General features: G+C 38.8%; 2 protein-coding genes across 4 annotated transcripts in view; one reads left to right on the top strand and one right to left on the bottom strand.

Annotated features, from left to right (window-relative positions):
* LOC137295565 (UDP-xylose and UDP-N-acetylglucosamine transporter-like) overlaps window positions 1–6933 on the top strand; it is a 29959-nt gene extending 23026 nt beyond the window's left edge. The window contains exons 9-10 of the mRNA XM_067826967.1: window positions 27–102; window positions 2688–6933. Coding sequence (XP_067683068.1) covers window positions 27–102; window positions 2688–2922 — 311 coding nt within the window. The 3' untranslated portion in view covers window positions 2923–6933. The remainder of the gene's footprint in view (window positions 1–26; window positions 103–2687) is intronic.
* A 1676-nt stretch (window positions 6934–8609) lies between these two features.
* Window positions 8610–22034, bottom strand: part of LOC137295567 (mitochondrial inner membrane protease subunit 2-like) — a 136902-nt gene continuing 123477 nt past the window's right edge. For all 3 annotated transcript variants that reach the window (XM_067826971.1, XM_067826969.1, XM_067826970.1), the window contains exons 5-7: window positions 13550–13615; window positions 12418–12520; window positions 8610–10907 (exon numbers count right to left, since the gene is read on the bottom strand). In XM_067826971.1, the coding sequence (XP_067683072.1) occupies window positions 10779–10907; window positions 12418–12520; window positions 13550–13615 (298 nt within the window). In that variant the 3' untranslated portion in view covers window positions 8610–10778. The remainder of the gene's footprint in view (window positions 10908–12417; window positions 12521–13549; window positions 13616–22034) is intronic.

Below are 22034 nucleotides of genomic sequence, written 5' to 3'. Positions count from 1 at the left end.
GCGATACATGTTGGTGTATATTGCAGCTCCAATGCTGATGCCAGTGGTAGGCATCACTCTTCCCAAGATGTGGATCTACTTGATCTTCAACACTCTTACACAGTATCCTTTGTCAAATAGTGTCACTCTGTCTCGCCCATTGTCATCCAGTCTCACCCAGTCTTACCATTGTCATCCAGACTCACCCACTATATCAGCCAGTCACGCCTTGTCTTGTCCAGTTTCATCCAGTCTTGACCAGTCTCATGTTCCTGGGATTGCTAGCACCATACACCTTTGCTCACAGGGTTCTGAAAAGTGGTAAACACAGTTTTTCGGTTCAATTTTACACCCAAGTTACAAGTTATAGCTGTTTGATGAGCTCACTGAAAGTATAGATTTCTAAAATTTAGTGCATGTCATTATTTGATTTTATTAGAACTACAGTATTTGTTATTCTATGGCTGTAATATCATTAAGAACACTTTTGGCTGTCAAAATGATCAAGATCTTGGATTCTCAGGTTATTCTGTAAACTTATGGTAAGGCTTTGACAAAAAAGTAAATAGAACGCCAGTCCTGATTGATTGGTGTGTAGGAATCCCTGAGAAACATTTTATTGAAGCCCATCAGGAAAAAAAGAATGCACCTGATATACATATCATGTAAATATATCCAAAACATATTTATTATAACTGCTAATTGATGAATTAACTTACGACTGTGTGTTTGGATGTGCCTATATGGAAGCCCAGAGACATGTTTAAAACACATCAACTGTGATGTGTGCTTCTTTTAGTTTACTGAAAATACTTTTGTTTTTTCAGTCAAAGTTACCATTTGGAACTCTTTTTTTGCACCTCTGTAAATGTCTGAGACTTTCTCTGATTCAGCTTCTCATCCCACATTAATTGGAAACACCAGGATATGACTGGAATACTTTGAAATGGAGTAAAACCTAACTCCTCGCTCACTTCTCTCTCGTGTAATTGGATGTAAGTGTACGTAATAAACACAGGAGATGAATTAGTAGCTTGAGGCAGTGGGTATATGTTATAGTACACATTGGGTAGAAGTTCAGTACTGTAAATCATGAAATTTATGGATCACAAATTTAATGCTAGAGAGAGGGTCAGGTGTAAAATGCGTCACAACATTAATGTGAACTCAGGAATCTGTATTGATGATAAAATGTGACACCCTGAATCCTTGAAGTTGTTCTTTTTGTTTTCATGCTTGTTATTTACCAGTAGCCTGAATTGAACTTGTTAAACAATAAATGGAAATGAGTCGACGATGTTTTGATTATGCTACTGTGTTTGATCACATGATTGCTTGCTACTACTTGGCGTATGACAACATTATAAAGTTTGCAGAATGTCCAGTCTGCTGATGTGCTTGATTGACTTTAAACAATGACCAGTGATTGAAACCAGGGATAATTACATGTTAGATACCTGTAAAGGTTCATGACCAGGAAGGCTAAAATCGTGACGCCTCTCAGTTCAATGAGCATAGTCTTCGCAGTACTTACAAAGCAATATTATGGCTGAATGAACACAGCGCAACCCACTCAGAAGCTCTGACAAATTACAAAGAATACAGGATTAATGTGGTTACTCTTAATTGGGGCAAATATGAAAATTTGTAGTAAGTAAAGAAATATTATATGCATACATTTTTAAAATAAACATAATTTAACATAATTTCATGAATTATTAAACTCATCGTCACACTTCCTTGAATCATACAAAAAGTTATTCATATAAAGTTATTTACTCATTCTTCTGAGTGTTCTGAGGAAACATGTCTGGGCCTCGGCATGGAATGAGTAGATTTGGTCAAGGAGTTTAGGCTTCAGGCGAAACTGTCTGGATGAAGTGAAGTCTAACATGAGCATCTGCCATCATGACTATGTGTATGACAGTTCAGTTTCAGTTTCCAACTTAAATATTATAGCACAGATTACGCTTTCTCCATTTTTTTCTAATTAAATACATCTGTAATAAAAACACCACTGACAAAGTTCAAAACAGGCGAATGTTTTCAATGAAAATCACTCTACTCCCGACATGGTTTATGCTTCGTGGCACCGCATCTTTAGCCTTCTCGGTACTTCCCTAATTAGCTCTCCCAGGATAACCGAAATATACATTTTAGCTTTCCCAGGACTTCTGAAAAATAGATTTTAGCCTTCCCGGTACAACACCGCTGTAAAGAGGAAGTGACCTGTGTTGGTGTAATGTATAGTTTCAACACTTCCGCTATTGTTAAATATTTTGCTGATGAATGAGTCCAGTGGATATCAGTTAGTGTCATTGAAATTATTGCTCATGGTCTGACTGAAATGCGTCATTATAATAATGCGAGAAGAGTATGCATTTTTCGGACTAATGAAATGCTTGTATTAATTTCATGATTTACAGTATTAAATACACCTTATGCGTTCACTAGTTCTTGAATTGTTGTAAATTGTTGCCAGGCGTCCAAATCCTTGATTTTTCAGTCACAGAACTCCACATTTCAATATGGTCAAAACCTGTTGAAAAAATTGTTTCGTTTTTGTTTCCCTGCATATGATCACTATTTCAAATATTGCTGGCTTATTGTATTCATTACCCAATAATTGAGATGTGTTGTCATGTTCAGCTCACAGAATATTGTTTACAGCAAATGACTAGATATACTAGTTCCTTAATGCTGTTCAGATATGTTTGCATCCGATCAGTGTTCGTGCTGACGACAGAATGTGCATCGTTGACGGTGACCCTTGTGGTAACGCTGAGGAAGTTTGTCAGTCTGATATTCTCCATCATGTACTTCAAGAATCCTTTCACTGTTAGCCACTGGATTGGGACTTTGTGTGTGTTTGTCGGAACTCTCTTGTTCACGGAGGTGATCTCATTAGGTGGTCAGAAGAAAACAGAAAAGAAGCAACAATAATGAAAAAGGACTTTAGTTGATTTTTAAATGTCTATATTTTTGAGTGAATTTTGATCATGTTAGATATGCAAGCAGCAACGGCACAAGAAAATGAGGCTTCTTTGAGGTTTGGTTGAATTTGATTTTCCTTCCTGCTGATTTTTCTTGTGCCCACAAACACTGTTCACAGAGAGTATTCTTTCAAGCTTATGACTCGTGAAGATCTGGGCTAGAATAGGCCTTCATCAACACATGCTTGCCATGAAAGGCGACTATGCTTGTTGTAAGAGGCGACTAATGGGACTGGGTGGTCGCTGACTCGGTGGACACATCTTATTGGTTTCTAGTAGCGTAGATCAGTGCTCATGTGGTTGAGAGCAGGATTGTCTGGTCCAAACTCGATTATTTACAGACAGCCACCATATAGCTGGAATACTGCTGAGTGCAGTGTAAAACTAAACTCACTCACTCAGACGTCTTTTTAATGACAATCAAGAATTCTCAGGGCATGTTTTGAAAAGGTCAGGTGTCAAAGTAAATGAAATGAACAAAATCACAAAGTTCAGGTTCCACACTCCAGGGTCATGCATTAGTACATAAATGCATATATGCTTGTTTTAGGATGAGCCAGGGTAGGTATTGATTCAAGGTCAAGGTCAGCGCTGGCATTATGTGTCATTTCTCCATTTCGCTCAGTAAAAATCTTGAAACATGTGAATAATACCTAATAAGGTTTCATTTGCAAAAAATGGTTAAATACAAATTAGTTGTAATGCTCGGTAAATTGCTAAATTGGTTATATTAACTAGGACAGAAGTGTTTGTTTGTTATGAGTGCACTGTGGAGGAAACACTGTCTGCCATCCACCCCAATAAGCATGCATGGTCTGTTGATATTTTCCCTTTATCAGCAGCCTGGTGCTCTTTTGGTTTCAGACTGTGCATTTATGTACAAATCTGTTGTGAATGTTCAACTCAATTCAGAAAATTGGTTTCTGATCAAATCATATGTATTGTTATCTTACCTTCATGTACAATACTTTAACTTTATTGGTCAATAATGCTTTAACTGGTTGCTGTGTCACACACAAACCAGCCCCAACCCCCTGCAGGAGGGTGCCATTACCCGCTGGCACCCTCCTCCATTACCCGTTGGCACGGTAACTGCCCCTCTGCCGAGCTGTATCGCTAACATGATGTATGAAAAACATTTTATTCATTAACTTTCCTTGCTTTATTTAAATCATTTCATACATTGATTTGTTGCACACTCAACCTAAACATAATTAACTGTTTTGATTGTAGGTTAAAGCTAGTCAGAATATGTTTCACTGATTTTGAAAACCCAATCCATCTGATAATCAGGGAAGTGTGTGTTACATGTGTTCAGTTGGTGTGTAGAGCACTATTCAACCTGCCTGACTTAAAATGCCAGCATTTGTTCAGGGTAATTTGTCCTTGACTAGGGGGTGATGAGGTTATATCTTGGGGTGATGATGATTATATGTCTTGGATGGTATAGCAACCATGGTGATATCAGGGAAACCATTCTAGTCAGTCAAAACATGAACAACCATTATGACATTCTACCAATGGTGGACTGTAATTTTGAACAAGTGTGTCCATGTCAGTCGTCTCAATCCTCCCTTCTCAATAACCCATACGAATCTATGGCATACATGTACATGTATTAGTCTACATCAGATGATTCTTCTTCTTACATGTGTATAATCAGTATTTTCATCACAGACAGTCACTTTTTGTCCTTTTTTATGTAGTTGGGTTTTCTTTTAAGATAGACATACATGTATCCAAGTTACAGTTACACATACTGAGCACACTTGATGTGTGTCTTTAGGTTATCAACATGAACTCTGATTGGAAACTGTGATTTAAAAATGCTAAACATTTGGACAACTAGTCCAAATTAATAATAGAGTAATATGGTTGACAATTGTTAACTTATACTGGGGCACAGGTCACCTCTGAACATTTTCATTTACCATGTGAATGGTCATTAGAGCGACAGTATTGTTCCTCTTGAAGACGAGGGGCAGTGCGGTAGCCTTGTGGTCAAAGCATTTGCTTGTCATACTGAAGACCCAGGTTCGATTCCCACATGGGTACAATGTTTGATACCCATTCCTGGTGTTCCCCACCGTGATATGGCTGGAATATTGCTAAAAGCGGTATGGAAATAAACTCACTCATGAAGAAGTGCCTGAAAGTCATCTGCTTATACTTAAGCTTGGATGGTAAGCTTGGTTGTATGCTTGGTTGTAAGCTTGGTTGTATGCTTGGTTCTAGATGGTATTCTCCAGGTAAGTGAGCAAAGACTACAGTATGGGTAATATTCAGTTTGATTTGATGATATTCAAGGAATCATGCGGTAATGACAGTGTCAAAAATAACTTGTGTTCATGATACACTTCTAGAACTGCAATAACATTGTATAGTACTGATTCAAACCAGAAGCGATGTCATTGAACCAAAAGTGATTGTAACTTTGATATTTAAGTCACAACCTGAGGCTATGAGTGATACCAACTTTGTTGTCAAGGCAGCTCTCATAAATTTTGTCAAAGACATCAGAATACTTTTTTTCAAAGCAGGACTTTCAGAAGAGTATCAAAACCACATATATGCTGTTAGTTATTTACATAAGCTGCACAATTTTTTTGTCTATGTATGACTGTACATATGTAATCGACCTATGTTTACTAACACTGAAGATAAGCAAATCCAGTTCAAGACAGATAGGTTCAGTTTTCTTCTCATCAATGACTGGTTATGATAGGGGGTGACGTGATGGGCCTCAGGGCTGTATTTGTTGTGAACCCACTCTAATATTCTCTCAAGACATAGTAATTGGGCCACACCTAAATCTTGTTCAGATTTACACTTTATTAACCTGTTGCTGTGTCATTTGTTCATGATTGCCAGTCCTGGGGGTGGGGGTTGGGGGTTGGGGGAGGGTAGCCAAATGGTGAAAGCGACTGACACACCCCAAATACCCAGGTTAGATTTTCCACATGGATGCAATGTGTGAAGCCCATTTCTGGTGACACCTGCAGTTTTATTGGTTTAATATTGCTAAAACTGGCGTAAAATTACACTCACTCCTCTGACAACACTGAAAATGAGTGTTTGTTTTGTCCAGGAGACAGTGTGTGAGAGAAGATTTAATATGTTATATTCCTGAATTGACCAGTGATTGTACATATCTATATCATATCCATCGGTGTCAGTAGAACTCAGTAATCTCATGATGAATGTGTTCATAAATTGCACCCAGTAGATTGATGCACTAAGGTTTACTAACACCTAACATACACTTCTTTCTTTCAGAATTGTAATACAAGTAATTCACATACAATCAGATTTCAATGACTGTGAGGATATGTTTTAATCTTGTCACCATAGGTGTCATTGTATTGTTTGAATAGACTCTACATCATTATTAGTTTCTGAATGACCATCAAAATATGTCTTAAGCACTTTTGTGTTTTACATCATTGTTTCAGTTTAAATAAAATACCTTGTGATTTTGCTTATCAGGGATGATCTATGCTCCACACTATAGATCCGTGAAGGTCCTGGGGTAGAGCAGGCCTTCAGCAACCCATGCTTGCCATACAAGGCGACTGCTTGTCATAAGAAGCAACTAACAGGATCAGGTGGTCAGGCTCGCTGACTTGGTTTACACATGTCATCGGTTCCGAATTGCGCAGATCGATGCTCATGCTATTGATCAGTGGATTGTCTGGTCCAGACTATTATTTACAGACTGCCGCCATATAGTAAAACTAAACTCACTCACTCACTGTTCCATACTACTACATTGTGAGCAGATGTTGGACGTGATCCCAAATCAACATGGCAGAGTTCACCAAACATGCATGAAATTTAATACAATAAAATATGTTGCACCTTGTACAGCTTGACCTGAGCTACTGGACGTATGCATGACCTGGGAGTTCAAATGGCACAAAAGGCTGGTCGAGTTAACTTTATTAAACAAGGGAGCAGAGAATGTTGTTGTTGTTGTTGTTGTGTTTGTGTGAAACATACATGGATTTATTACAGTATCTAGTACTTTTTTGAGTTGAGTCCCATCTGGGAAGTGGAAGTCATGGTGGGTGAGCGGGTTAGGCGGCTGGTGATTAGGTGCCTGACTCTGAGGGTGTAGCTTCGAATTCCGAAAGGGACTCCACTCAAAAAAGTGCTAGAATTTGTAAGTTTCCATACAAGTTGGCAGCGGGAATCTTGAACTCCTGCATATGCTATTCTTCATGTTCACTTACTCATACTAAATAAAATACAACTGGCAGCAGGTTAGCTCAGTGGTTTAAGCATTCGTTTGTCACTTTGAAGACCCTCGTTCAACTCCCAACATAAGTACAATGAGTGAAGTCTGTTTCTGGTGTCCTAGGTTGTGATATCACTGGAACATTGCTGCGAGTGATGTCAAACTAAAAATGTAGAAGTAAGTCCGCAGAAGAAACTGATAGGCTGATATACTTGTGCATATGACACAACCAGCAGAGAGTAAACTTTACGCAGATGTTCATGAAGAGAAACACAGGTTTGGAGTAAAAGACCATCTTCTATAAAGCCATTTTGGGGTCACAATGATCAAAACAAACTGTTTGCAGTGAAAACCTACCAATGAATTTCACTTTAAATTAAAAATAAAGAATAAAATAAATCGAATAAAATGAAATTAAGATTAACTGAATTCTCATAAGTCTACCTTGCCAATTTTGGAACACTTATATCTCAGAATTTTATTCAACTTTGCTTCACAAATGATCACAGTTTCAAATCGCGTAAATTGTTTGTACTACAAAGGGGTTTGTAAGATTGCATGAAATGAAACGCCAAGAACTAGTAGGGTTAGTCTAAGTTAACGCTCATTACATACAGCATGTGAATTTCACTGTTCCAACTACTGCACTTACCCCCTTGTAAACCACAAACCAATAATAACTATTTTCACGGCAAACAGACTACAAGATAACCCTATTACTCAGATTAAATGAGATGTCCATGATATTGATTTGTAGTCAAGTCACACACAAAAGTAGTAAGGTTTGGTTTGTCATGGGTACAATTTGGAATTAAGTCACAATGTACGGTATTTTAAGCATTGCATTGCAGAAGAGGGCTGTGATGTTAACATCGCTGTGTCTGGTCCAGCAACATGCCAGGCACAAGCTTCCATATGAAGTAGCTGTCCTCAGACACAACAAATAACTCTGAAGATTCAGGTTATAATTGGTCTTCATTACCACATGCTTGTCATAAGAGTCAACAAACGAGATCGGGTGGTCAGGCTTCCTGATATGGTTGACACGTCATTACATCCCCTTTCCATAGAGCGAAGCTTGTGTTGATGTTGATCAGTGAATTGTCTGGTCTAGACTCGAATTTTTACACACAGAAGGAATATTGCTGAGTGCAGTATGAAACAACAAACTAATGGATATCATAATGCTTTGGCACAAGGCTTTGGTCAAAAATATGTTGAGCTGTCAACCAAGTGGTCCCCACTGGCAGGAAAACAGAAGACAATGGGTTCCCACAGATCTTATACACTATTATCTGTCATTTGTCACAAATCAAACAGGGGCTTTCAGCATGAGGAGCAAATACTACGCTACCCCACTGCCCCTTTCTTTTGAAAAAACAAAACACAATGCCATAACATAATACCAGCATCAAGCATTCTTTATTTACAATATTAACACTATAATTGATTTAAAAATTAACATACAGTCAAATCCCAATGAGTCGAATCGCTGGGAGACAAGTAATAAATTCAACATATCGATGTATTCAAGACATGGTTATGTGGGACCGACATCTGCATAGCATTCAAGACCCTGGCATTCAACTCATCAGAATTTGACGGTATTAAAGATATCTTTGGTGGTAAGCTTCATGTCACTGAAAGGATGGACCAGTATGACATACAGAAATCTGATAATGCCAGGAGTGGTTAGCTTCTTCCGAGATGGGTATATCTGCTGTTAAATATCTAAGTCAGCAGTATTCCACGCACAAGATCATGGTGCAAACGAACAAGAATATAGTTCTCCAGCAGCCTATGCTTGTCATTAGAGACACCAGATCCATCTGCAACCAGGGACGGTGACCGCATATCCCAGTTGTAAAGATTGGTGATAACTGGGTTAACGACAGGACTGTTTCCAGATTTGGATTATCAGGGACTTGTAGAGGGTTAAAATGCACTGGTCACAGTTATTGCTAACAAATATTACATAGCAATGAAAAGGTGAAGTTTCATAAAATTACATTTGATTTGGTCATTTTGAAATTATGATTTTAGCATAAACCTGCCCTCTGGATTATGGTTGTCTTAATTCTGTGATTCTCACAGTCACATACAGAAAATAAAATGAAACATTTTAAACCCTAAGTCACAGCTATCCATAGTGGTATGTTTGGCCCTTCAATGGCACATTGGCACATCATATTTGGGAACATACAACTCTTGGTGCCATTAGACAAATGATCTCAGCCTTTGATTCTTGGGTGCATGCAAAAAGATTTGTGATGAGAAATGTTTAACCACAATTCAGAGAAGCACAGGTGCGGCACCTAGTCTTGGGTGCATATGGTTCAAGTCATCAGAGGAGATCTGATTTGACTATGAGCTGACCATGAGTTTATGGTGACAACGTTTGTCAATCAGAGTTTGTTTATATAACTTAAGGGTCCTGACATTTGAGTTTACTATTTTTGTGGGGTTGTGTATGCAACATACAGTACTGAGAGATTCCAAAGGTTGCGAGTTGATCATACAGTACAGGATGTTCTCAAAGAGTTATGCATAGTACATACAGCAGGTTTCGATGGGTTATATGTCGAACATACAATACTCAATGGTCCCCAAGGGTCGTGTGTTGAACATACAGTACTAAGAGGTATCCAAGAGCATTGTGTTGAATGTATTGTACTGACTTTCATGAAAAGCAGTCAAAACCTAAAGGTTTTGTAACATGGAAAATAAAGGCCACTTTGGACACTGTACGAAGGTTTTAGTTCAGAAAGTTCAATACACAACCCTTGGGACTGTGCAGAACTGTATGACCAGATATATACTACAAACAAAAATTATGGGAATACCTACAAATTTGATAACCATGCACAAACCTTACAGTGTCGGCTTCATTAATTCATAAAAATGAAATGTATCTGTGACATGTGTAGTGGACATTTTAAACAACATGTTGACACAACAGCTGAATCAACTACTGCTATATTTATTACATTTTGATGAAATAAAGAAGTCTCCAAAACAGCAAAAAACGGGGGTGTCAAAACACACCTGTACTGTGTCTGATTCAAACGCCCAAACCAAGCAGCCTAGTGCAAATAAAAGACAGACAAGCCATGCACTTTGTGTCAGCTTTTCCTTTACAAGAATTGTTGAGGTCTCATATTCTCCAGTATGCGTAGACCATTAAATGGCCACAAGAGAAGCAGGGCTATTGCACGACTACAGGAACGTGAATTCGAAGCATTGGTATTTGTCTATTGGTGTCGCCCTTATCCTTGTAAAAAAATGACTTTTACTTTGTTACAGTTTAAAATTTAGGTGTTCCCATACTCAATGTCAGTAGTATACATATGTATTTTTCTCCCCGATATGGAATATACACTTGTACAGTATTTTATCAAAACATATATGATCTACTCTCATTCACACAAGTCTAACATACTCATATCAATACTGCTCTTTAATATCATTTACTAATGAACACATAACGGATGACGACGACTTTTCCAACCTTCCCCTCTAGACAGACAATCACGGAAGTTCTTGATACAGGACTAGTAGTGTGGATATCATCAGCTCTCCAGGAAGGTGTCAAGACAGTTGACGCGATGCTCCTCCGAGGCTTGGATTGTGAGCCTCTGCCAGCGAGATGGGGGCCACACTATGTGGGATGCCTTGGCGCTGATGAGGCCCAGGGACACCTGGAAACAGTAGCATGGGATCACAGATGTAAACAATGTGTTCATTAGGACTGCAGAGAATATGCTATGAGTGAGTGAGTTTAGGTTAGTTTTAAGCAGCTTTCAGCAATATTCCAGTTGTATGGCATGGTCTGTAAATAACAGAGTCTGGACTAGATAAGGAATATGAATACTTTATGTTTTATATCCAGAAAGTAGTGTAACAAAAATATCATAGTGTTGCTTAAACTGAAACATTTAATGATATTTTCAGTGCCATATCGGACCTTGGCAAAATATCATAAGTTACACTACGGACTTGGATATACCACTATTCCATTTGGAGAATCTAACTTAGATCATTTTGTGTCTAGGTTAGATAAACAAGAAACTAGTTCCACATAAAGAAAGACTCTCAAAAATATTTGTAAACATTCAAATCGAATGACCACAAAAAAAATGAATGAAATTAATTAAGGCATATGGTTTGATTCAACAAATGGAACATGACTAGTGTTTACTGTTTACCTGTCAACATTGAGTGAGAGAGTTTAGTTCCACACTACTTTTAGCAATATTCCAGCAATATCACGACAAGCGACACCAGAAGTAAACTTCACACATTGTACCAACGTGGGGAAGAGAACCCTGGTCTTCGGTATGACAGGCAAACACTTTAACTATCAAGCAACTCCACTGCCCACCAGTCAACAGAAATCAAATGTGAGACAAGATCGCTGTTATGCGATTAATGTATTTTATGATAGTAAACTGACTTAACAGAAATTTTAACATGTTCCCAGTTGCCTAATTCAATCTAAACAATGCATAACATGAATGCAGAAAAACTAGACCTGACAGAAATCTGGATATTTCTCAGTTGTCAAAAATCAACGAATCACAATGCTGACTGGACAACTATACTGTAACACATGCTTTGACACATATACCACCATAATTCTGCATCACGACACAGCCTATGGACAGTATTAATACAGAAATAGATTTCCCCCCGAGACATTCATGATAGTTTTGTATCATGATACAAACCTTGTATCAAAAGTATCTCCCTAACAACCACTTTCAGCAATGAACATCTGTATCATGAATCCCTACATGAATTTGGCACATCTCTGTCATTCTCTGTCTGACGTATTAATCTCTGCACGATGAATCTCCTTCATACATAATGGGGCTGATATCAGTCTGTGTCCCAGCATGGGAACTAAGATCTCAACACCAGAATCTACTGACAGTACCACAATACAAACTCAAGAGTTTTATTCAGAGATCTTTTGAACATTATGCCTCCTACTTTCTTCCCCAAGATCTTAAACTTCCTCCAACATTTGAGCCTCAAAACCTTTCTGCCAGTTCTATGAATCATACTAAGTTTGTCATCATCCCTTCCATCGTACTTTTCGATCGTTGACCCTTGAGCGTGCTGTAAGTGTGGAAATGAATGCATTATAAATGTGCACTATAACTGATTACTGTTATTATCATGTGTTATGCAGGAATCTATACTAACTGGACCAAAGAAATTGCTGTCCATGCTGTTCTTGTGGTGGTCTCCCTCCACCCAGCAGTGGCCGGAAGGGATGTGGACCACGGCTTCCTTGTACGCCAGAGTTCTGAAACACAACATCAGCAGTCAGCATAACTGACAGAACAGATCTAGCTAGTCTCACTTGACACGGGTGAGGTGAAATAGGGTTTAATGGCGTACTTGAGAATATTTAGCTCACATAATGATATGCATGTTTGTGTATGTGTATGTGTGTATGTGTGACTTGTACTTGCCCAGACTTGAGCTGGTTATATAGTGCTAGCTCACTGAGATACAATGCTGCAGTTAAACATAAATAACCCAACACATTATACTGACTCCAGCCAACCAGTCCTTCTTGTACCCATTAATGCAGGGCACCAGGCAGGGACCAACAAGTACCATATTTTAACATCTTTTGGTATGACTCAAACCCATGACCTTCTGCCCTCCGGTAGATGCTCTAACCACTATACCACTGAGGTGGTCTCATGAAAGTTGATATGTAGTTGATATCTGAGATATCCATTCTTGAGGGGGCAACTCAGGCTATGACACTTGACACAGGTAGTCGATATCTGGAATATCCCTCAGGTTGAAAGTAATGTTGAATAACATCCATCAGTATGTAATGAATATAATTTCCCCGATAAAGATCAAAATGAAGTATTTCAGTTCAACCTTATCACCAAAGTCAGAAACTATCAGTAAGCAAATACCAAATCTTTTATAATTTTTCAACCAAAAGTCTCCATTAAGAACTGATCCTGGTGTATGGATGGGCCACACAAAGGTATGTTGACAACTGAACAAAGAAGTGAGTGACTGAGTTTTAGTTTTATGCCACACTCGGCGAAATTCCAGCAATATGATGGTGGTCTGTAAATGATTGAGTCTGGGCCAGACAATCCAGTGATCAACAGCATAAGCATTGATCTGCACAATTCGGAACTGATGACATGTGTCAACCAAGTCAGTGAGCCTGACCTGATCCCATTAGTTGCCTCTTACGACAAGCACAGTCACCATTAACGGCAAGCAGGGGTTGCTGAAGACCTATACTACCCGAGACCTACACGGGTCACTGAAAAAAGAAAGCATAAATAGTACTTACTTCACCAAGTCCCCTTCTAAGGCAACAATTCTTTTGATTAAATTTTGGTCAGGGTTGGAGGGACTCCTGTAACAGAACAAAATGAATTTAGTAAACTTGTAAAATTTAATTGGAATTTCTTCTGAAAAACATTGCTTTTCAATACTTTTCAGTATCCCTGATTATCAAAAGGCACCAGTTATCCACTTATCGGTAACTGGTCATGGCCCAGTCCACAAAGTGTTCAAGGCTCTATGACATATTCGTAAGCCTTTGATAAACTATATATGTATGACAGTTTCTAATGTTATGAAAGCTTTGTGGATAGGACCCCTGGTGTATAGTAAGTTTTAGCAAGAACTGTTGTATGGTTTTAGAATCATAGAGAGCATCGCACTTTTCATTTTCAAAGTCCAACCTGTCTTCACACCAATAAATATGTTAATTCAAAAAGCATAGAAAACCAGGTCATCCCAAGACCACATGAAACATTCAATACTTTGGGTGTGTTGCACCAGTAATAGAAAACATACAGCTGACAGATGAACAAACATACAGATTACTACATCCTGAGTATTTTAACCAAAGGGATAGTAACATAATCGCAACATGAAAGGATGAGACATGAAAACAAGTAACTAGTGTGTTTCTGCAAATGTTTTAGTTTCGATGGCCAGTTGTCTGATGCGTAGTAGGCTGACATCAAGGGAGATAATTCTTCTATGCCTCTGCATGAGTTACAGGCACTATGGTCAAGTGGTAGAACACCAATGATATTTAAAGAGTCCAAAGCCAGCATAATTTAGGAATCACAATAAATAAACAATTTTACCCATACCATTGGAGATTTCCTATACTGAGGTTATGAACAACTTGAAATTGTGTGAAAATTAGCAGTGAAAATTAAAGACATCTTCATCCAGGGATGAAAATGGGTATGAGTGAAAAAAGAGGAAAACGGGCTAGGCCTCTTTGGAGTCGTGTTAATTGAAACAATATACGTGTAATACATATCATGAACAACATCAGTGCCATCAAATACACGAAATTCTGCGGATTTGAGGAAAATTCTCATCCCTGTTCATCAGACAATCAGTTTTTTCCTTTTAGAATCACTTGTTTTGAACTAAGCTGGTTTAACTTTGCAAATATGAAAAAAATGGATTTTTCAAACTTACAGAGGGAACTATCTTAATTTCCAATCATGATGAAATCAGCTTGGGTTAAATCATCACTCATGCTATATTCAAGGAACAAATCTACATTTGGTGTTTGAATATATGGTGTACAGTCTTTATGTTTGATGTTTGATTGGCTGTACAGCTAAAACAAGAAAATGCTGAAGCCACCAGCTCTAGAATTCATTCTGTCTACACTAGAACAAAATATGACATTGAAGCTTATAGGCTCATTAACCATTTGACTCACACATGGATCTCAAAATACACATGTATTAAAAACAGAATCTGCTAGGTTCACAGAGTGATCTTGGAGTATTTAACTACAAGACATATCATCGAAAAAAACCTCCAAGACGAGGCAGCGCTTCATCATTTTCAGAATAGAACAGAACATTATTTTTCCCAAGCTTGGCCCATAATGAACAATCATAAAAACCCCTCACTGATGAGCATACATCATGGCCAAATGAGACTTAATGAGGAGGTTTTTACAGGTGACAGAACTGAGATAACCCATTAAGTGGGCTTAATTTTGTGTTTTTTACTCTGATGTTGTGTGTAATTATAATACCAACTATAACGGCAGTTCCCTTTACGAAAATGTAGATGCTGCACAGCTTCGGGAGAAAAATCCATGCACATATATACATACAATCCAGTCCAGTGAAATGCTGAACAGAAGAGGCGAATGTTAAGGAAAGATTTAACAATGTTTTAAACATCTCTTTATGGGACAGAAACATTACATCTCCAGTGGGTATATGTAAATACTAATTGTCAGTCACCGTGGGATTCTGTATCACTACATCAGTTACAAAAACCAACACTAAGACAACACAGTGATCAAATATGGATAACGGCCGCTAAGCACCTGCTACTGAGAACAAGACAAGACAGAGTCTGGCCTCGGAGGAACTGTCCTGTTCATGAATAATACAGTCTGTTAACAATACACATCCTGTCATGTATCACTGGTAAGTATAAAAATATACTACATTCCTTAAGTCAAATAAACGTTCAAGGTAGGTCACTGGTTTATTGTTGTATCTATTTCACTGAAGTTTGAGTTCAATTCCCCAATGCATACAATCAGTGTGTGAAGTAGTTTATTGCAAACAATCAGCTTGCAAATCATATGCCTCACCAGGCATTTGAGTCCAGTTGCACAAACTCGGTTTTTGGTATAAGTTTTAATTTCAGCAACATGTTCTGTTGTGATATAGAAAAATCCTAGCTGAAATTACTAGAGAGAGAGGGAGGGGAGGGGCTCATTGTGAATATCAGCTGCAGTGTGTTCCATTCAAATTCAAGTTTGTTGCATCATTACTTCAGTATACAAAATTATGCTATTCATGTTGTGAACAATGTTCTCTGTCTACTGAATGATTAGTCCTGGGGAAACCTTATATCATTGCTTATTACATCGACAGTTGATGCAGCAAGCAGGCTGTCTACCCTATCATCACCACTGAGCTTCTGAAATATCATCCCTAGACAAATCTCATATCACTACAATACATCAAACAATCTAATATCAGACCCAAACCTCAAATATTTGCCCACACCAAACAACTTAAACTAATATAACTTATTTTCTAAGTCCAAGCCTGACTTAAACAATCACACCAATGCTTTGAAAGGAAACAAATATCGATTCATAAATGCATAACTGATTACAATGGTTTTTTGCCAATTTTCAGAATAGTGGGGAGATTGTTTATTATTACAATTGATTTATGAAGCTAGCGATACGACTGATGACTTAATGAGTCATATTTCTCCCCAATTCAATCGCTGCATCAGTTATATCCCCAGTAGGGTGTCGGGTCCTATCATTCATTGTACACAGCAGCAAATAAAGCATTTCTGTATTGGGTATTGTTAAAACACTACCTGTATACATGACCTTATTAGGACTTACATCACAACCGCATTAACACTGATCCGACATTCAGTTGGAGGGAAAACTGTGATCTTGTCGGGAAAAAAATACTGCCATGACATATCACTAACTGAAATAAGATAATTATTAATAAGACTTTTCAAAATATACTTAAATTTCTGCCACAACATAAACGCTGACGTATGATTAATAAAAATTACACTTATGCTATGGTTTTAACTACAAATTAAAAAATTAAAAAATCTATCTGTTCTGGAAAACATTTAGTCTCTAAAAATCTGAACCTGTTTCTCCCACATCCACTGATATCAGCAGCCTTCTTTGTGTAGTGGTTAGAGCATCCCCCAGGACAGCAGAAGGTTGCTGGAATGATCCCTCCTACCAAAGATGTTAGGATATGGTACTTGTTGGTCCCAGTCTTAAATATGACATTAAACCCCATTTCACCTCCACTCACATCCACAGTTCTCATCTTGTCAGGCACAGCAACTAATAATTACCTTCCAGGGTTCAACCTGTGAATGTTTTTGAATTAGTCACGTCTTCAAGCATCACTGTAAACCCCAAAACCTGATTATGTAAGAAAAGTAGGCATTCAGTTTATTAGTTTTGATCAAATGTGTTCATTCAACACACAGCAGTTCAGGGCCTCAGAATGAGATGTAATTTATTACAGGGATCTGAATCCTGAACAAAATCCTTCTTTTATTGTGCGGAAATCCCGTGCCTGGAAACAGCATGCACTAAGTGGGAAGAACTCAGTCTGTCCACAAATTGAAATGGGAATGTTTTCACAACCAATAAGTTTGCAGGGATGATGAAAACGTCTGGATATCAGAATGTCAACACAATAGCATTAGGAAGCTGGGTTACAAGTACACAATGAACATGTATTTTGCATTTTGTCAGAGACTAAACCGAGTTTTCGTAACAGAGGTCAGCTTTTATCTCCAACCTGGTCTGTTACCTTTCCTTGGGTTATCATGAAGCAAATATGTAGTTGAAGCAAACAGGGATTGTGCTTTGATGTAGAGCGGCTTGTCAGAGTGCCAGACACTGTAGTCCCCAGGTGCATGTACATCATGGGCAGGTGCTTTCTTTACTTCAGAGACTGTCACTGTCAGGTGCTTGCTTTGCTACATGTCAAGAAAGTCATGCATGTCCGTTTTATAATCATGGGGAGGATGTATTCTTGAAGAGCACAGCTGCAGCATTTGTAATAAGGAAGAGGATGCATTTACCAGGACCACAGTTGAAGCTGGCAGGTGCTCTAACCCTTCCACAAACTGGGTGAGGATGCATTCTCAAGGTACATAGCTGCAGCTAGCAGGTGCCATCCCTTCTATACTGAGGGTGAGGACACAGTCCCCATGAGCAGAGCTGCAGGTAGCAGGTGCTTTCCCTTCTATATTGAGGCGAGGATGCATTCACCAAGACCACACCTGAAGCTGGCAAGTGCTTAAGCTTCCATAAATAGGGTGAAGATGCATTCTCTACGTACATAGCTGCAGCTGGCATGTCCTTTCACTTCCACGTACATAGCTGCAGCTGGCATGTACTTTCCTTCTACAGTCATGGACAGGATGCATTTCCTAAGAACACAGCTGAAGAATGCAGCTGCTTACCATTCTATAATCTGGGTGAGGAGGCATTCCTTAAGAGCACAGCTGCAGCTATTGGGTGCCTAACCTTCTATAACTTGACAGAGGCATTCCCAAGGGGCACAGCTGCATACACTTATATACATTGAGGGTAAGGACACCGAGGATGCATTCCTCATGAGCAGAGCCGCAGCTGGCAGGTGCTTACCCTTTATAACCTAAGAGAGAATGCATTCTCTTGGAGTAATGCTACCAGCTAGCGCTTGCCCTTCTGCAGGATGGATTGGGAATTTTTTTAGCTACAACTTACTCTGTTGCATTCCAACATTACCAATCAAGGAAAATGAGTGTAATTTGATGTTGGTGTCCATCCATTGTGATTCAAGCTAAATAATTATGGTGAATGGGTGCATGGAGCCTATCATAAGAGAATGAAGGAAGAATATACAGTACACTTATACAGAATGATACTTGTGAGGTTTAGTCAAAACATCAATATTTCACCAGTGTGTTAAAAACCCGAGGAATTGCATTGTCAAGTTGTGAAAGAGATACTGGTATATGGCCTCAGTATGAACTGATTGTACTGGGAGTTTGTATTGTTAACAGTAATGAACATACACAAAACAGTGAACATCAAGTAGACTTTTAAAGGCAACTAATTGACTCAGTCCATCCAACTTTCAATGACAGTCATCTTGTAGTCCTGAAAAAGGACTTCCCCACCCATCACTGAATCGGTCCCAAATTGGTAATAATTCTAACAAAAGCATCCCCAAGAACAACCTTCTGACTGAAATATATTCTAGCATCTGAATGACTGATGGGTCATTTGGTTCAGGAAGAGAAAGTAAACACTACACACAACAACCAATTTCAACATGGTCCAGTGTCTGCCTAATCTCAGTGGACAGTATAATGGGCACGGTGCAAGCTTCTCAGACGTTCCTGTCCAAAAGGCATTGCCTGACTTCATAAGTAACTGAAGGAACTGTACAGTATGCAGACACAGAGAAGGCATTCAATCGTCCCACAAGGCCTTACTGGATCCATGCCTGGCAGCATCTTTGTCTCAAATAGAGAAAAACCCTGGAAAGATACTATTTACAGGTCCTACAAATGCTACAGTAGTCACAGCAACAGACAAATCTAGTATCTTAAATTGGTCTCTACCAATGACTGTTGAGAAGCTCCCTGGAACAGAACTGCTGACATTTCACACAACCCTTACACAAGTCACAGCCCCAGACCATGCCTGTATCTTAAATTGGTCTCCAGCACTGACTGCTCAGAAGGAGCAAGGAAAGCTGCCATTCATATCTCAAAACCATAACACAAGTCTAAACTCCCAAAGACTAATCTTGTCTCTCCACCCTTCCAGACCAAAATCCAGCTTGGATTAACATATCATGTCTGTCCTACAGAACAGCTCTGTATCCTCTGAAAATAACATCCCATCCCTAAAGAATTCCCCATTCCTTTATACCACTTGTCATACAGACTGCCATGACTAGTGTTCCTCAAGTCCGACTTAGACAACCTTTAATATCACAAAGCCAACACACACTGACTTTTGAACTTTTTCCTCACAAGTGTCTATTCTGGAAACAGTTTCAACAACATTTTGTTAGATTCCATAAGACAGTCTAATGCAAGGATGTAATGCAGCATGACTTTAAAGTCTTCCTTGGTCCATGTCCTACTCCATACGATGTCATCACAGAAGTAAGATATTCAGTCTAATCTATGAATGTGTTAAGGGGTTGCGGCTCACAAGTGATTTACTTTACAATAAATAGTGACATGGACTCCATGGCTATAATCCAGAAATCATTCTGTATTTGCAGAAAACTGTCAGCAGAAACTGTCTCAACCTGTTCAATGATTTTGGAATAATTTGCCATTAAAACTGAGACTTGTCAAAAACCAGTCTCTCAAAACCCATCTTTGTCTCAAAGGCATATACCTTGCCTGAGTGGACATTGCTGATACACATGACATGCATCCTCTCAAGCTCTTTTGAGCGGTTGTACTGACTGAATTATTCCCCTATATGAGTTCATAGTTGATGGTGAAGTCTGAATCATTCATGAGTGTAAACCTTGAATAGCTTGATACTGACAAGATGGCTGGCCGAAGTTGTGAATTTGTGTTTTAACATCATCCTAGACTAATGATATTGCCTATCAATGTTAGCTAATGAATGCCAAATTCACCTATATTCACATTCAGCTTACCCAGACAATCCAGTGATTGGTCTTGGGAACAACCAAGATAACAATCAATCCACCAAGTCACACAGCCAGACCAGACCACTGCCTCAGTCATCTCTAATGTCAGCAGAGATGTATTTAACCCCAATCCCTCTGTTTGTCTTGGTATTGTATCCAACCCACTAATTAGTCTGAATACACAGTCATATATTTGTTTCCTTGTTCAAGTGTTCATCTTGCAGTGAGTGAGTGAGTTGGATGGTCACTTTATATTTATTCTAAAGTGTAATATCAGCCTCTGTGACCTTTATAAATGTTAGTGACCCGTGAAGGTCCACGGGTAGAAATTTTAGGCCTTCAGCAACTCATGCTTGCCATAAAAGGCAACTACGCTTGTCATAAGAGGTGACTAACGGGATTGGGGGGGTCAGACTCGCTGACTTGGAGGACACATGTCATCGGTTCCTAATTGCGCAGACTGATGCTCATGTTGTTTGTCACTGGATTGTCTGGTCCAGACTCAATTATTTTCAAACCGCCGCCATATAGCTGGAATATTGCTGAGTGTGGCATAAAACTAATCTCACACACTCACTCATTATACATGTTGGTAGACACTTTGGTGACAAACACAAACATGAGTTTCTGAAACCTAGAAACCAAATTAGAGTGAAGTGGGATTTGATATTTTGATCAAATGTTTCTAAAGCTCCTAGGGACACACTGAACTGCAGTTCAAGACAACTGTGCTATCTTGTAATGTCCTCTGTCCCTCCTGAGACCAGAAGCAGCCAACTTGAGGCATCATCATGTGATCTCTGATAGTATTCATATTTACAACTTAGCACAACTGCTCTGTAACCAACAAAATAACAATCATATTTCACAGCTATTTGAAGGGCTCAATCCTACACGAAGACAAACAAATACTTCTGAATGTTAGCAGAACGTAACTCCAGACTCAAAGACAGGTAACAAGAAGTTAGAAAGTCATGATCCATACTGTCACAATATTGGACAATTTGTCAGATTTTTCTAACTGACACTTTCCTTCATAAGTCCTAGAACATTTTCTATTGGTTTTAGGTCAGGGCTATGGTTAGGCCAACCTAATAATGCCTTATTTTGGGTCCAAAACCAGGCCTGTCAATGCTCTCAATGATGTTATAGGTGGTCCAAAAGTTTTCATAGAACATGTGAGCAGATGGAAATAAATGTCCCCTAACAATATCTGTATACCGCTCACTGTTCATATTCCCTTCATATACATGAAGGGGCACTGCCCTTAACACAGATTTGCCACCCCACATGTTAAATTTTGAAATGTACTTTGGGCACTCACACAAAGGTTTTTCAGTTTGTTTGGTCCAGAACTTAAGTGAACTGGGAAACAGCCACACACAGAGAAGTTTCATCTGAGAAAAACACATTATCCCAGTTAGCATTTTTATGCTGTAAGCACCAGTTCAGTCTTTGCACCTTCTGTTCAAGTTTCATGTTCAGTGATGGAATTCCTCGACTTGTCTGCTAACCCACTGCATGCAGCTCAGTTGTAACTGTCTCCTTACAGATAGCAACACTTCCTCTATTATTCATAACCAGCCTTAA

Source organism: Haliotis asinina, chromosome 9, assembly GCF_037392515.1.
Source record: "Haliotis asinina isolate JCU_RB_2024 chromosome 9, JCU_Hal_asi_v2, whole genome shotgun sequence".
Taxonomy (NCBI): domain Eukaryota; kingdom Metazoa; phylum Mollusca; class Gastropoda; order Lepetellida; family Haliotidae; genus Haliotis; species Haliotis asinina.
Note: the sequence above shows the minus strand (reverse complement) of the source record. Positions and strands in the feature narration are given on the sequence as shown.